This window comes from Halichoerus grypus, chromosome 14 (assembly GCF_964656455.1).
Source record: "Halichoerus grypus chromosome 14, mHalGry1.hap1.1, whole genome shotgun sequence".
NCBI lineage: Eukaryota > Metazoa > Chordata > Mammalia > Carnivora > Phocidae > Halichoerus > Halichoerus grypus.
This window is the reverse complement of record NC_135725.1, coordinates 74,632,422-74,646,920: the sequence shown is the minus strand read 5'-3', so window position 1 is coordinate 74,646,920 and position 14,499 is coordinate 74,632,422. Positions and strand designations below refer to the sequence as shown.

General features: G+C 46.2%; 1 protein-coding gene across 15 annotated transcripts in view; it reads right to left on the bottom strand.

The window, feature by feature from the left end:
• The window catches only part of ZNF618 (zinc finger protein 618), a 177,008-nt gene extending 162,841 nt beyond the window's left edge, over positions 1-14,167 (bottom strand). For all 15 annotated transcript variants that reach the window (XM_078061644.1, XM_078061648.1, XM_078061645.1 and 12 more), the window contains exon 1: positions 14,000-14,167. In XM_078061644.1, coding sequence (XP_077917770.1) covers positions 14,000-14,032 — 33 coding nt within the window. In that variant the 5' untranslated portion in view covers positions 14,033-14,167. The remainder of the gene's footprint in view (positions 1-13,999) is intronic.
• Positions 14,168-14,499: the final 332 nt, after the last annotated feature.

Here is a 14,499-nt window from a genome sequence, read left to right as displayed (position 1 = left end):
AGCATGTAGAATATAATCCCATTTGAATAAAACTGTAATCATATATATTTAAATATGCAGAGAGATGACTTAAATAATGTTGATCAAATGTGAACAGTGGTTGTCTCTGGGTGGTAGGATTTGGGGTCATTTTTTTTAAGGAACAATCATATTTTTTCTGTACTGCTTTAAAGTTCTTGTAATGAATGTATTATTTTTATAATCGGGGGGAAAAAGAACCTATTTTCACTTGGAAGAAAAATAAAAGCAAGAATCAGCTCTTGTACAGCCATCTCACACTTAAAACAAACCAGAATGGAGTCAGCCGGGGGCCGTGTGAACTGCTGAGTCCTGAGTTCAAATTCTGCCTCTGGCACTAATTACCTGAATGACCCTTGGCAAGTTACTTGGCTTCGCTGTGCCCCGTTTCCTCACCTGTAAAACAGACATGATGAAATTCTATGTCATGGAGTTATTTGGGGAATAAAGAAACTAATACTGAGAAAGTTCTCAATAATTATTAGCTTCATTCTCCCCTTTGAGCTCATCAGTGAAAGCACCCTAGCTGTATCTGGCCCATATCAGGTACTCAAAATGTGTCAGGTGATTTGAATGGGGTAGATGGATGGATGAACAGATAGTCATAAGAAGGACACACATCTGAAGGACAGAAAGATTATACGGGTGAATGGGTGGGTGGGTAGAGAAGGATGGAGAGATGAATAGCTAGACAGAGGGACTGATGGGTAGACAGACGGTATGGAAGCTTGTATCTTCCAAAGATGACCACACCAATATACATCCCCCTCCTACACGTTCAATGTGATGTTGCTGCAACTCCATAGAGAGGTGGGGCTTATGTCTCTCCTCTTGAAATGCGGCATATTTCTATAACCGCCTCAACCAGTAGATTGAGGTAGAAGTTATGCTACATGACTTGACACTAAATCATAAAAGGAGACACTGGGTCTGCTTGGCTCTACCTCTGTTGGGACATGTGCCTTGGGAGACTCAAGTTACCATATAGAAGTCAGGCCATGTATGAAGCCTCCATGCTGGAAAGACCCCATGAGATGGATGGATGGATGGACGGACGGACGGATGGACGGATGGATGCCCAAGGAACTCCAAGTGTTCAAGTCTTTCAAACCCTGGCACTAGACATGAGAGTGAAGAAGACTTTAAGATGACCCTGGCCACTGCATGACCACAATCAGAGAGAGACCCTAAACCAGACCAACCAACTGAGCTACTCCCAAATTCCTGACCCACAAAACCACGGGAGACAGTAAATAGTGTTGTGTTAAGCCACTAAGTTTTGAGGTGACTTGTTACACAGCAGTAAGTATCTAATAAAGATGTTAAGAGGAGTCTGAGGCTGAATGCATGACCGCTCTATTGGGAGCCCTGGATATCAGTAACATCTTATGCTCAATTTCAGGTCTGGCACACTTCTCTTGTCTGTTCCAACAGCCTCCTGCTTACCTTCCTGTTCCATGCCTTTCTCACTTCTGCTATTTATACTTCCAAACGCCAGCCCTCCAAGCTCTGACTTGGATTAACTGCCCTCCTGCCCCTGAACAAACTAACAGAACATGCTTTCTGAGCAACTAGTCCAAGCCCTGACTGCGTAAGAGGGGAAACTGAGGCTCAAAGAGAGAAAGAAATTACCCCAGACTCCGGCTGAGTTAGAAGCAGGGCTCAGACTAGAGACTATGGTTCCCACCCCGAAGCCCAGAGTTATTTCTCCTCCAACAGCCTGTGGACTCCAGGTATCCCTGAGTTTGAGTCCCGCCTCCACTGCTTACTGCCAGTGACAGGAGTCCCATGAGGACAGCCAGCATCACCGCAGGCCCTGGCTAGGACGTGCCAGAGCTCTTGGCTCCAAGCATACCTTACATCTGTCTGGGCATAAATTTGCATTCTGAATCCAGGAGGCCCCGGTTCCAAGTATGTCAAATGTAATTAATTACAGCAAACCTTCTGCAACTGTTTTCAAACGCAGTATTAAAGGCACTGTGCTCATGAAACACACAAGCCATTGGCCCGCCGAGGAGCGCAGGGAGCTGGGGAATGGGGGCCTGGGAGGCCCAGATCCAGGCCCCACGGAATGGGGAGGGCAAGTTCCTGAGACACCGGGGTCCAGTTCAGCCCCACAGCGAAGGGGAGGGCATCCGAGGGAGCTGGGTTCAAGTCCTAGCCAATCACCAATGCCACAACTTGGTCAAGTATAACCTCAACTGTAAGGGTGAATGGTAAGACTCTGCAGCTCAAAGGGCTATTTGTGAGCCTCATCTCTGGCAATCATCTGACTTTGAAGGCAACCACCCTTACTAGCTGTGTACCCTTTCACCCCTGATTCTCAACCCCCTCATATTAAAAATAAATAAATAAATACCCTTACTCTCCAGGGTGACTGTATTAACTGAGATAATAGATGTTAAATGGTAAGTCCAGCACCTGGCATATAAGAAGCACTTGGCAAATGTGCAATGATTACTGTACTTCAAGGCAGAAAAATTCTATTTTGCAAAAATCAAGTGAGATAAGTAAGAATGCTCAACTTCAGCCTTTCGATAGAAACAGATCCTGAGCAAAACAAGTTTGTAAGGTGGAATTTCCAACACGTGGCTCAAACTCCTTTCAAAACACTAACAGCAAGAGAACTAGGCTACAAAGTTTGAGACCTGTGTTCAAGTCTAGCCCTCCCCGCCCACCCCCTACGCCGCACCCCCCGACCCCACTGGGGCTAGCTGAGCCCACCCAGACCAGGCTGGAGATCAGGGGAGCTAGATGACCTCCCCACCCTGCCAGCTCTGTCCTCTGCAGCAATGTGCCCTCTGGGTCTTCCAGAAGCTTTACTTCCCAAATCTGTGCATAGAGCAGACATGACTTAGCACTCAAGAGAATGGCCTGTGGCCACTCAGGACCCTAAATCCATAGCCCCTAATGTGACCCAGGTTTCTATGCCCAAACCAGCCCTGAACTACACTCTGATTCATAAACCCTGGTTAAACCCCAAAGACTAAATAGACTGGAATTTTTTGGCAAGCGGAGAGATTGCCGGGGGGTAATCTTTTAGATTTGTTTTTGCTTGTCTTGTTAGATTTACTTTCTTCCAAAGTGTTTAATTAATGTTTAGGGGAATGAATAAGCAAAGTGGAAAACAGTTTAATTTTTTCTTCCTAAATTACCAATCTCTTTCTCTCTCTCATAAATTCCCTCCATTTAACCACCTACTTATGCTGATGCCTATACGACCACATCAGCCTTCTTCTCAATCCCAAGCTCTGAATCTTGAATTCTTCACCAGTGACCTGATGAAGCAAGCTGCTGTGTGACCCTGGGAAAGCCACGCTCCCTCTCTGGGGGGAGTGGATCTTTAGACCAGCATTGTCCAACAGAAATATAATACAAGCCACATAGGTCATTTCAAATTTTCTAGTAGCCACATTGTTCTAAAAAAAAAAAAAGCGAAATTAATTTTAATAAGTATTTTGTTTAACCCAATATATAAAAGGCTATGATTTTAACTTGTAATGAGTATTTTTTTTTTTTTTAATTATTACTGAAATCTTTTACAATCTTTTTTTCCTATGAAGGCTTCAAAGTCCGGTGTGGATTTTACATTTCCAGCGAGCCACACTTCAACTGCTCGAGAGCCACGGCCAGTGGTTACCAATACACACTGGACAGCACAGGCATCTCTACAGACCCTCTAGCTCTAGACTGCCCAGATCCAAAAAGATGACTAGCCTTACAACAAATTCCAATTCCTGCCAGTAGCCCCCCAGGGAAGTTACCCTTCCCTGGGGCCTCCTTCCAGGCCAGTTTCAGTTTTCTTTCAGATCAGTTTCACTTTCTGCTTTTCCAGCATACATTACAAGAAACGCCCACATAAACACACTTAAATTTTTAGTTATTTTTCCCAGTTGATGAAATTTAAAACAACAAAATCTCCAGCATCCAAAAATGTATCTATTCTCTCTGGGTATTCTAAGTGCCCCGGCTATGTCCACTTAGCTCACAACACTCTGAGCCCAAAATAAAGCAAAACGCAAACTCTCTGCGAAATTTCACCTGATAAAAATTCCCATCCTTAATTCACTACAAAAATGTTGGGGCTGGTGGGAATTTGTCCGGTGGAGGCTCAAACCTGAGTGATAGAATGGCTAGCCCCTGGGGCATGCTGTCTCAGACAATAACATATCCAGCGAGCTAGCCAAAACAGCTGACCTTGAATGCTAGCAAACCACCAGCCAGGGGCTTGCCCAGGGACACTCCCAGGCCTCCTCCACTTTGCAGGACTCATTTCCACCCATGGGGGTTTCCTCCCCCACCCCTGGGTCCCCCGATTCCCCCAGGACTAGGGCTGGCCCCAGGGAATTGAAGATTCCATCCCTGACACAGAGCTCACTTCACTAGAAAGCGGGTTTTCCCAGGTTTTCTACAGCTGGCTGGGGCGCCAAGTATCACCTGACTCCATTTATTCTCTTTAGCTTGTATATGAAGCCTCCTTCTGCTGTGTCAGCCAAATTATTTTTATCATTTTTCTGTGGACTCAATACCATCCTCACCTCGGCCTCCCTCCTTTCCTTTTTAAGAAAAGAAAGGAGTTGTCACCAACATGTTTCTCCAGCTCTTCGCTGTTTATGAAGCACTTTTGAATCCATTAACTCACATGATGCTTGCAGGAAGCCCGTCAGGGATACGAGCGGACTGTTCTCCCACTTATTGGATAAACAAACAGAGGCTCAGCACCCAGCAGGTCACATATGTGATTGAAACGTGGGAACTGACTGGACAGGGAAAGTACAGACCCACCCAAGGCCTACAAAACCCCAAACCCTTTAAACCTTCGGCCGGCATATAAAATTAAACAAGCAAAGGGACCAACTCACCTCGTCGGCACCCATCTGTGACTTCGAGTTTACATAATCTCCCAACAGGGCACTTACAATTAGTGACCAGTGCTAGTTAGAAAAATCCATGTGTAAAAAAATAACACCTATGTAGGGCTTCCGGTCTAAAAAGCATTTTCAAAATAAATGAATAAATGAATAAATAGGGCCTGGGTGGCTCAGTCGGTGAAGCGTCTGCCTTCGGCTCAGGTCATGGTCCCAGGGTCCTGGGATCGAGTCCCGCATCGGGCTCCCTGCTCAGCGGGGAGTCTGCTTCTCCCTCTGCCTCTCACCCACCTCTCATGCTCTCTGTCTCAAATAAATAAAGTATTTAAAAAAAAATAAAATAAATGAACAAATAAGCATTTTCAAATACCCCCCCTCATTTGATTCTTGTGAAGGACAATTTCCAAGCCATTTCCCAGATGCAGAAACTGGGATTCTGGGGGCTGAGAAACTCATCTGCGGTATTAAAAGCGTGCCAACAGCAAACGTGTCGCAAACCCAGGTTATGGTCCAGGAACCGAGGGCCTGCCTTGCCCCTCAGCCATGTCATCTATACTACACGAGTGAGTGAGGGACACTGCCCAACCCAGTGGCCCAGGCACCAGCAACTCCCCCTTTGAAATCTGATCACTCTGGGATCAGGCAAAGAAGCAGGTCACCCAGCCCTGCTTTGATGACAACCCCAAGGGTATCTAATTATAACAGGGAGGGAAGGGAGGAGCCAGAATCCTCTCACTATTTCTCAAGACCAAATTAACTTTAATTTCTTTTGACACAGCATATGTGCAAGTAATAGGAAAAGCATTGGTTGAGGAGTTAGGAAATATGAGGCTTCAAGTTCCACCTCGGCCTAGTCACCGAGGTTTTGGGCAAGGAACTGCACCTCTCTTCGCGCGCGCACGTGCGTGTGTGTGTGTGTGTGTGTGTGTAACTAGATCAGGAATGACAAACCGGCTTCATGTCGATTAGCAATGTCTGCCACAGGCTTGAAAATAAGGGGCAGCAGTATGTATATATTACTTATTTACCAGCCCTGGACTAGACGTTGTATAAATAACATGTTGCAAGTGAAAAGCACCCTGCCCTTTACAAAGCTTTCTTCTCACTATCCCTCACAACTTTTTACAAGAACCCAGTGCTGAGGGTATCATCCATCCCCATCATCCCCATCATCCCCACTTTACACATAAGGAAATCAAAGTGCAGGGAAATCAAGAACTCTGGCAGAGATCAATAAAGCAGCGGAGCAGAGAGGGAAGCCAAGCCTTATCCCTTCAACTTCGACCTGTTTGTTCTACCCTGGAAATGTCAAACTGGTATTCCACCATGGGCAGGACACTAAACCTCCCCCCCCCGCCATGGGCTTCTTACACCTTTCAGAGAAGGGGCACAGCAAAGTTATGAAACCCACCCAAAGACATAGAAGGAAAGGGGTACTAATTCAAAGTTCCAGATGCTCCTCCCCAAGGCCAAGTCCTGTCCTCACTGCACGAGTGGAGAAGCCACGCCCAGAGCTAAGTGAGGTAAACGAGCAGAACTGGAAGTCCCTCATGTCACATCCCACCCCACCAGGAACACGACACCCTACCTCAATTCCAAGATGCCTTCAACTGTTAAATACACCATGGGTTTTGTAACAGCTTTTGGTGGAGAAGAAAATAAGAGGGAATGTACTAACAGGAAACATCTATTGTAAGACACATCCTAATTTCAGAAATATGAATATGTTGGAACATGACCATCGAGGAAATACGGTCTCCCTCAGACTGGGATCCTGTGCTCACTTGCTGGGCTGGGCCCAAAGTGTGAAAAGTGACAGTGTTTTATAAAGCTTACAGAAAAAAAAATTAAGCAAATAAACAGAACGTTCTCAATTTTCTCCCATAGATTTTCCTTGAATCTTTGGCATAATGCAAACCACAATCCGACCAAAGATGGGGTCTGATTGAACATGGAGTCACACATTTAGCGGCTACAGTTAAGGTGTTGCAGGTGTTCTGCAGAAAGCCCCCCGATGCCCCGTTCCTGGGCCCATGACCAAGACAACCAGCTCCCAAAGCAAACACAGTACCTAGTACCTCAAGGTTTTCCCCATTTCCACCTCCCTAGAAACGCTGAGACCATTCGCTGTACCTGCCAATTAGCCATCTGGATGATGACCCTACCTGGCCCCTCATCCATTTTAAAGAAATTGTTTATACAAGAGGAGTGAGTGAAGGGGGTGGGAAACTCTTTTAAAACTCCCCAAAATGTGTAAAATTCAAAGGAGTGTTATCCCCATTCAAGGAGTCCCCTCTGATTGATTACTCCAGCTCTAAAAAAAAAAAGGTGCTTAGGGCTCCCTAGTAAAACAGTGCTTCTGACCAAATGGCCAAACCCAAATTGGTCACCGACTCTTCACTAGACTCAAATCTGACTGATCTGAGCTATTTCCAAAAATCAAATTAAGTCATCAAATATTTATTGAGCTGCTGCTCTGTGCCAGACCCTAAAATGAATAACCCATGCTCTCTGCCCTCAAGGAACTCACAAGCTGGTTGGAGAGAGAGAAATGCAAACAAGCAACTCTCATCTGTGGGCCCACAGTATTTGGGAAGTACTGCAGGGTGGGCACGGATGAAGTCCACCCGGACCGGTGTGGGGGGCTACACAGAACAGGGCATGTACGGGGTCTTGAGGGGGCTGTTCTGGCTCCTCCAAGCAGAGATGAATAAGGGGAAGGGCCCTAAAGACAGGAGGCCCAGGGGGAACAGAAGCTCGAAGGTACACAGTTCGCCCGGGATTAAGATTTATCCCTTTTAAAGACTGTGCCACAGGCTTTGCAACAAATCCAGAAATATTCAGAGGAGCTAGAGCATCCCTGGAATGAAAGCATTAAGAACACTTTGACAAGACGCGTAAGGTCCAGGAGACGTCTCATCCTGGTCTGTTTTTAGAGCAACAACCAAAGAAGTGGACAGTTTCTGTTGTTGCCTAACTCCATCTTATTAAAGATAAGCCCCCAGGTTTCCAGAACTATCAAAATTGTGGTCACTGCAACTTGATATCCCCCAACAGAGACCCGCCAGCCACTGGGTCAAGAGGTAACTAACATGTGATGACCGCCTTCTAAGAACCATCTTCCAAGGACTGGCTGGGTCTTTTCCCACGTGCCGCTCCATTTAATCGTAAATCAACCCATCAAGGTCAGGATGATTACCCACCTTTTTCCAGATACACAAGCTGTAGCTCCAAAACCAGGAGTGTCTTTCCCAAAGTAACACAAAGCTAACCATGCCATGGGGTAGGATTCCAAACTCTGGTCTGCTTGACCTCAAATCCCGCTTTCCATTTCACCAACTGGGCAGACGTCAGAAATTGTCTATGCTTCTGACCTAAGGCCCTGAGGCCCATCCAGGGGGGATTCTTGGGTGGTCCCATGTTCAGTTCAGACACGGATCCCACTGACAGACCATCTCTCCCCGCAATGTCCTCCTTCCTCTCAGATCCCAATCCTGGTCCTTCCCACCTGCTGTCTTCCGACATCTTCATCCTTCTTTAGGCCATACTTTATTTAAAACCCACCCCCTGCACCTGTACTTCTCAACTTCAAGGGCACGCATGCCGAGACACATCATCCTGGGGTTTCTAGCCATCATTTGTCATGTTTAACTAAAGTGTTCTGGCCTGATCCTGGCAGAAGACTGCTCTGGGACAAATACAAGATGTGGACCACTTCAGCCAGAAGAGGCTAAACGGCAGAACTCTTCACCACTATAGGTTGCACCACCACAGAGCATCTAGGGCTCAGGAAGGAAGGCCCACCAACAAAACCAAGAGCTTTGAAAGATGTGTCACTAACCTCCCGAGGCCACCCCATAACAACAACTAGATGGAACACTGGTCTCGCCCTGTGCTGTCCAAGACGGAAGCCACAAGCCACATGTGGCTACTGAGCACATGAAATGTGGCTAGTCAGAAAAGACTTAATAGCTCCCAAAGAAAGACTATAAAATATCACGCTAACAATTCTTTATATGAATGAGATACCGAAAGGATGGTATGCTGTGGATACACTGGGTTAAATAATCATATTATTAAAATTAATTCCACCTGTTTCTTTTTACTTTCTTTAGGTGTCACCAGAAAGCTTAACATTATGTGTGTGGCTCACATTTGTGACTCAAATTCTATTTCCATGGGACAGTGCCGGTCTGAAACACGTAACAGATGAGGAGACAGAGCAACTCGGGAGTTTTTAGGAAGCGCATACATCAAAATATAGACACTCACAGAGTCCGATTAAAATTTAAATACAGCGCAAACACAAAGGCTCTAACTCCAGAAAAACTCCTACGGCAATTTGAAGTAAAAGTGCGGAAGAAAAAGTAAGTGTGGCTGCTCGCTCTCCCACCAAGACGGGTATTCCAGGTTCCTTAAAAAATCTCCTTTCCGGCAAGAGAAGGCGGCAGAGATGCTGCCTTCCCTCTAGCACCTGTCGTTCCAGGCTTCTCCAAGGCCAACAAGCTGGGGTGTGTGCCCAACCACCGGGCAGCTGAGACTTCTTCCCAGTGGCCCGAAAGGCAGGCTCAGCCAGGGGACAAACCATGTGGCACAGGACACCTACTCCACAGGGTTCACGTCAAAGTCAACTGGGATAATAAGTGAGAAAAGAAGAGTCGAACTGGGAAAGTGCACGGTATCTGCAGCACATCAAGGTGGTCATCAGTCCACTACCCTGCCAACTCCTTTAACGGTAGGAATTACATTTATCGTGCACACGGATCGGCACACGGAAATAAAACAGAAGTTTCGTGAGACAACACTTACCTTCCATACTGTGCTATGCCTCTGCCCTTTGGTGTCCTTCTATGTTCCATTCCGTTCTTTTTTTACGCTGACCGTGAGCCACGAAATTGATTTTACAGTGGGTCACGATCCGCGACCTAGCCCTGAGTATGGCCAGTAAGAGGTGCAGTCCTTGCTCTGTGATGCACACGGCACCCCTCTCTCTCTCCAGAACCCGGGCATCCAGATGGGACCTCAGAATCCTTCTCAACACAGTGCTGTCGGCAGCTACAGACAATCACTTGAAGTCAGAATCAGGGATGAAACCTATTTATTATTATCCTTGTTCTGATCCAAAGCTCTCAAAAACTGAGGCTCAGAAGGAAAAAGTGATTTGTCCAAGGTCATACAGCAAGACCTTGGGTGAACTAGGGCTCCTGTGGACCCACAAGGCCACTTCACTTTACATCACCAGGGAGGAGACACTACTGACCCCAAACATAACAAGAGCATGGAAAAAATTTAAATTTTCACCACGACCACGGAAAGTCAGCTTATACATCCACTAAAACACGGCAGGGGAAGTTCTTATCACCCCACCAAGGAGAAGACATGAGGATTCTGAGGTCAGAGGTAGCAGCATGCCAAGAGCGGAGTCAAAAGTGGGGGGGGGGGACTGTATGTGACAATGGAGGAGTTTTTAAACTCTGTTTCTCAAATGAAACAAACCACTGGCTGTTTATTTTCTAGAACCAGGGAGAAGTCAGCCTTATGCTGACCAGCCATCTTTGTTGCTTTTCTTCTGCAAAAGCAAGAGCCCTTGTTCAAGTTCACCTCTGTGCAGGGCTGAAAGTATAAGCAAACCCTTTTTCCTAGTTTGGTCCAAAGTCAAGCTGTAAAGCAGGCCCTTGAAATTTCAGACCTTATTAGAAAAAAAAAAAAAACTCCTTAGGCAGAAAAGCAAAACATTAAGTAATAAGAGTCTCTACTGTAAAACAGTATAAATGATCTTTCACCAAAATAACTCAGCCCATCATCAAATTACCACCCCTCGAGTCCAATTCGCCAGATTTTTTTGCCCAATATTATAAGAGAGTTTGGTGAACAGACATAGGTTAATAAAAATGAGCTCATATATCCATTTCTGGTCACACTTCCATCTAAAATAGGTGAGAGAGGCCAAGGCCTAGGTCAGATATCAGTCCTGGGAGACGCCAATAGAAACAAAAGAGAACTGACCCCGCCCCCAACAGTACCATCACGCACCTCTATTTCCTTTACAACAAACATGATCAGGATAACCAATTTTTTTTTTTTTTTATAAAAGGAAAACACAAGTCTACAAAACAGAAATGATTTTCAATTCCTCACGGGGGTCCCCTTGAAACCATAGACAACACAACAAAATTTCACAGAATGGAATTGAAGGAATCTGAGTTGTGTGTCAGGAGACCCAGGACACACAAAGGGACGTGCTGCAATATTTGTCATTCCTTGCACCAGAAATAACCTGTGATCTACAACCCTGACTTTTTCTCAGATGCCCAGTAGGGGTGCCCACCTACCCCTCCCCAACCCAGGGCAGAGCTCCCCTCCATCACTTGCTAAACTCAGTCCTACTGTCTCATGAGGCCTACAGAGCCCTTGGAAATTACAAATTCTTTGACCGTCCTAGGCATCGGCCTAAATAATTCAACAGAAAAAAAAAAAAATTTTTTTCAATTATGCTACTTAAAAAAAAAAAAAACTCATTCCAAATATGTCAGAATATGGCCGGTCAGCCCTGAAGGATGTCGTTACTAAAAAAATAAAATCTCCCAAATGCAATGGTGATGATGGGAAATGTCGAACCTCTGCCACTGTCAAATATATTTCACAGAATTCGCATCCCCTCAGAAATTTGAATCCCCACAAAACGAGGTGGGAATCCACGAACTGGGGCCACCATTTTTTCCAAGACCAGCTGGTAGCCAGCGAAAGGGACACAGGGTTTCCCGTCCTAGCCCTGTGTGACCCACCATAACCCCCACACAAGGTTCCACCAAGATCCCACCCTGCCAATGCTAACAATATTTCCCCCTCCTCTGAACAGAAAAATTAAAACTTTTTTTTTTTTGGTTCAAAATCTCCAGCAAGTTCAACCAGATACTAATTCATCACAAATAACCCTTCAACTTCGGGTGGGTACCTTATTTTCATCTGTTAAATTTCAATTCAGTCAATATTTGTCCTCTAAAAAAAAATTTTTGTTTTCACCTTCATTTGATTTCATATTAAGGCCAAAAAACTACATCAAATACTGTTTGCATTTGTGCTTTTATGTTCCAAAGGCAAGTACCTTTGGGGCTGGCTTTTGTGTCTATTTTCATTTTTTTTCCTTTTAAAAAAATTAAATTTTGATACTAGAATCAGCCGAATTGGTGTTTTACCCCATTTTTTCAGCAAACTTAAGTGTTCCACTAGAGAAGATGGTAAGAATCAAAATTTTCATCTCCTCTCTGTCCTCCCTTCTTTTATCTTTCCTTCTTAAGTCAGTAAAATTTGCGTTTTTTTAATCACAGACCCCCCCCAAAATGATCAAAGCGAATGGATTTTCTTTTCCCCTTTGAAAGTAATCAAATTTGTGAAAAATACCAAATGCTAATGAACTATCAACCCCACATCACAATCAAGAAGGCCTAAAACCAATCTGGATTTCTTAAAAAATAATAAATTTTTCAAATTGGAAGAGTAAGCAAGCACAGAGAACAGAAAATTCTCTCCTACCAAGGATTCTTCAACCCTTGTCTTTATCAACTGATTCAGTTGCATGTCATAAAAAATGAGCTTCTGTGAATCCACTGTTAGTTTTTTCATAATAATGTTAATTATGCATATCTTATTTTAATGGCGGTCTCTCCTACAAATCTGTGGGCTACTCAATTTGTATAATGTAACGAATTTACATTTTTTTCACTGAATATTGCTCAAAAAAGGTTCCTGACATTTTCTAGATAAAACAACAACAAAAAAAGAAATGCCTAGACCTTTCAGGAAACAAAATCAGAAAATAGTCTTAATTATCCCATCAAAACAAAAAACAAAAAAACAAAAAAAACAACACAAAACCCAACAAATGCAGGAAAAAAACACAGGATTTCACTCTAACTTTTCCAGTTTCTGTTTTTCTTTAGAACCTTGGGATTTAAATGCAGTAAAATGTAAATGCAAAATTGGAAAAAAAAAAAAAAAACTACAATTTTTGGGTGTGTCCAAAGCCAACATTTTAGGATCTATTTTCTCTTTTAAATCCTTCCCTCTTGAAAACAGAAAAACTTTAAATATTGCCAAATGGCAAAATTAGTCTTTTCTGCCCACTGGGCTAAACAAGTTCCAAATTACAATGAAGTACAATTTCTAATGGCTTCATAAAGCCAATTCTCCCAGTTTTCTCTAAACTCAACAATTTCCCTCCTTTCCTCATTCCAATTAGTTTTTTTGTCAAACTAAAATGAGTTAGGAAGCCAAATTGACTTCGGTTTTAGGAGGCTTTCTGCTTTCTCCCCCTCAAAAACTGAATTCATTCAAATTCCAGCTTAATTTTCATTTACATATTATCTGGATTTGGCTTCAGAAATAAAAATTGTCTCCATGCTCCCAGAAAGATCAAAGTGAAAATTTTCACCCCAAAAAAGAAAAAAAAAGAATCCTTTCCCCTTCCACTGCCTTATAGTGCAAACTTTTGAAAAAATAAGAAATAAAAAATATTTCTTTTCAATTTTAATTTCTTTTTTTATTTACAAAATAGTATCCTCTAGGTGGCGTCGTTTTAATGGGAAAAAACTACCGTTTGAAGAAAAATTAGAAAAAAAAATTGAGAAAGGGAAATATGGCCTAAAAAAAAAAAAGATTGTTGCAAAGATGGGGGGCCAGAGGGGAAAGACCTCCCGGGGGGTCATCAGGGACCCCCGAGCGCAGAGGGGGTCAGGGAGAAATTGCAAATTTGGGGGGGAGGGGGGGAGAGCTGGAAGGGGTTGCATTTTTGCAAAATGTGAATTGTCCAAACTGAAATGGCTGCTCTGTTCTCTCGCCGCTTTGTTTTCTGGGCTCCGGTCCGAGCCCGGGGCTGGAGGGGGCGCTGGGTGGGGGCCCGAAGAGACCCCCGCGTCACCCCCAGCCTCCTCACGCCCCGCGGCGCCCGGGGGGGCTCCCCAGACCCCGACCCCCCGGTTTGCGCCCACAAAAAGCCCGCAAACGTGCCCAGGCACTTTGCATTTTGCAAATCTTGCAATGAAGTGGCGCAGCGCCCCGGGCCCCGGCCCCCCGGGGTCCCCCGCGCGGTGCATGCCCCCGGCCCCCCGTCGTACCTGCGGAGCCGCCGCGCCGCCCGGCTGGTTCATGGGTCCGTGCGGGAGGAGGCGGCCCCGGCGCGTCCTGCTCCTCCCGGGCCGGGCTGCTGGTGCGCGCACAATGCCGCCGCCGCCGCTGCCGCCGCCGCCGCCGCCGCCGCTCCCTCCTCCGCCCGCCCCGCTCAGGCCGGGGGGGCGGGGGCGCTGGGGGCGCGCGGGGGGGGCGCCCGGCCCTCGCCCCCACCCCCGGCCCGCACCGGCCGCCGCCGCCGCCGCCGCCGAGCCGCCCCTCGCGGGGCCGCCGCCGCCGCCGCCCCCCGCCGCCCTGCCCGCCCCCGGGCCGGCCTCGCCGCGCGGCCCGCGAGCTCCGGGCCTCGGCCTCGGCCTCGGCCTCCGCGCCGCCGGCCTCCGCGCCGCACACAAAGCCGGCCGGCCCCCGGGCGCGCCGCTCCGGCCCGCCCGCCAGCCCCCGGGCCGCGGCGCCGCCGCCCCCCAAACTTTCCCGCGCCGCGCCCTGC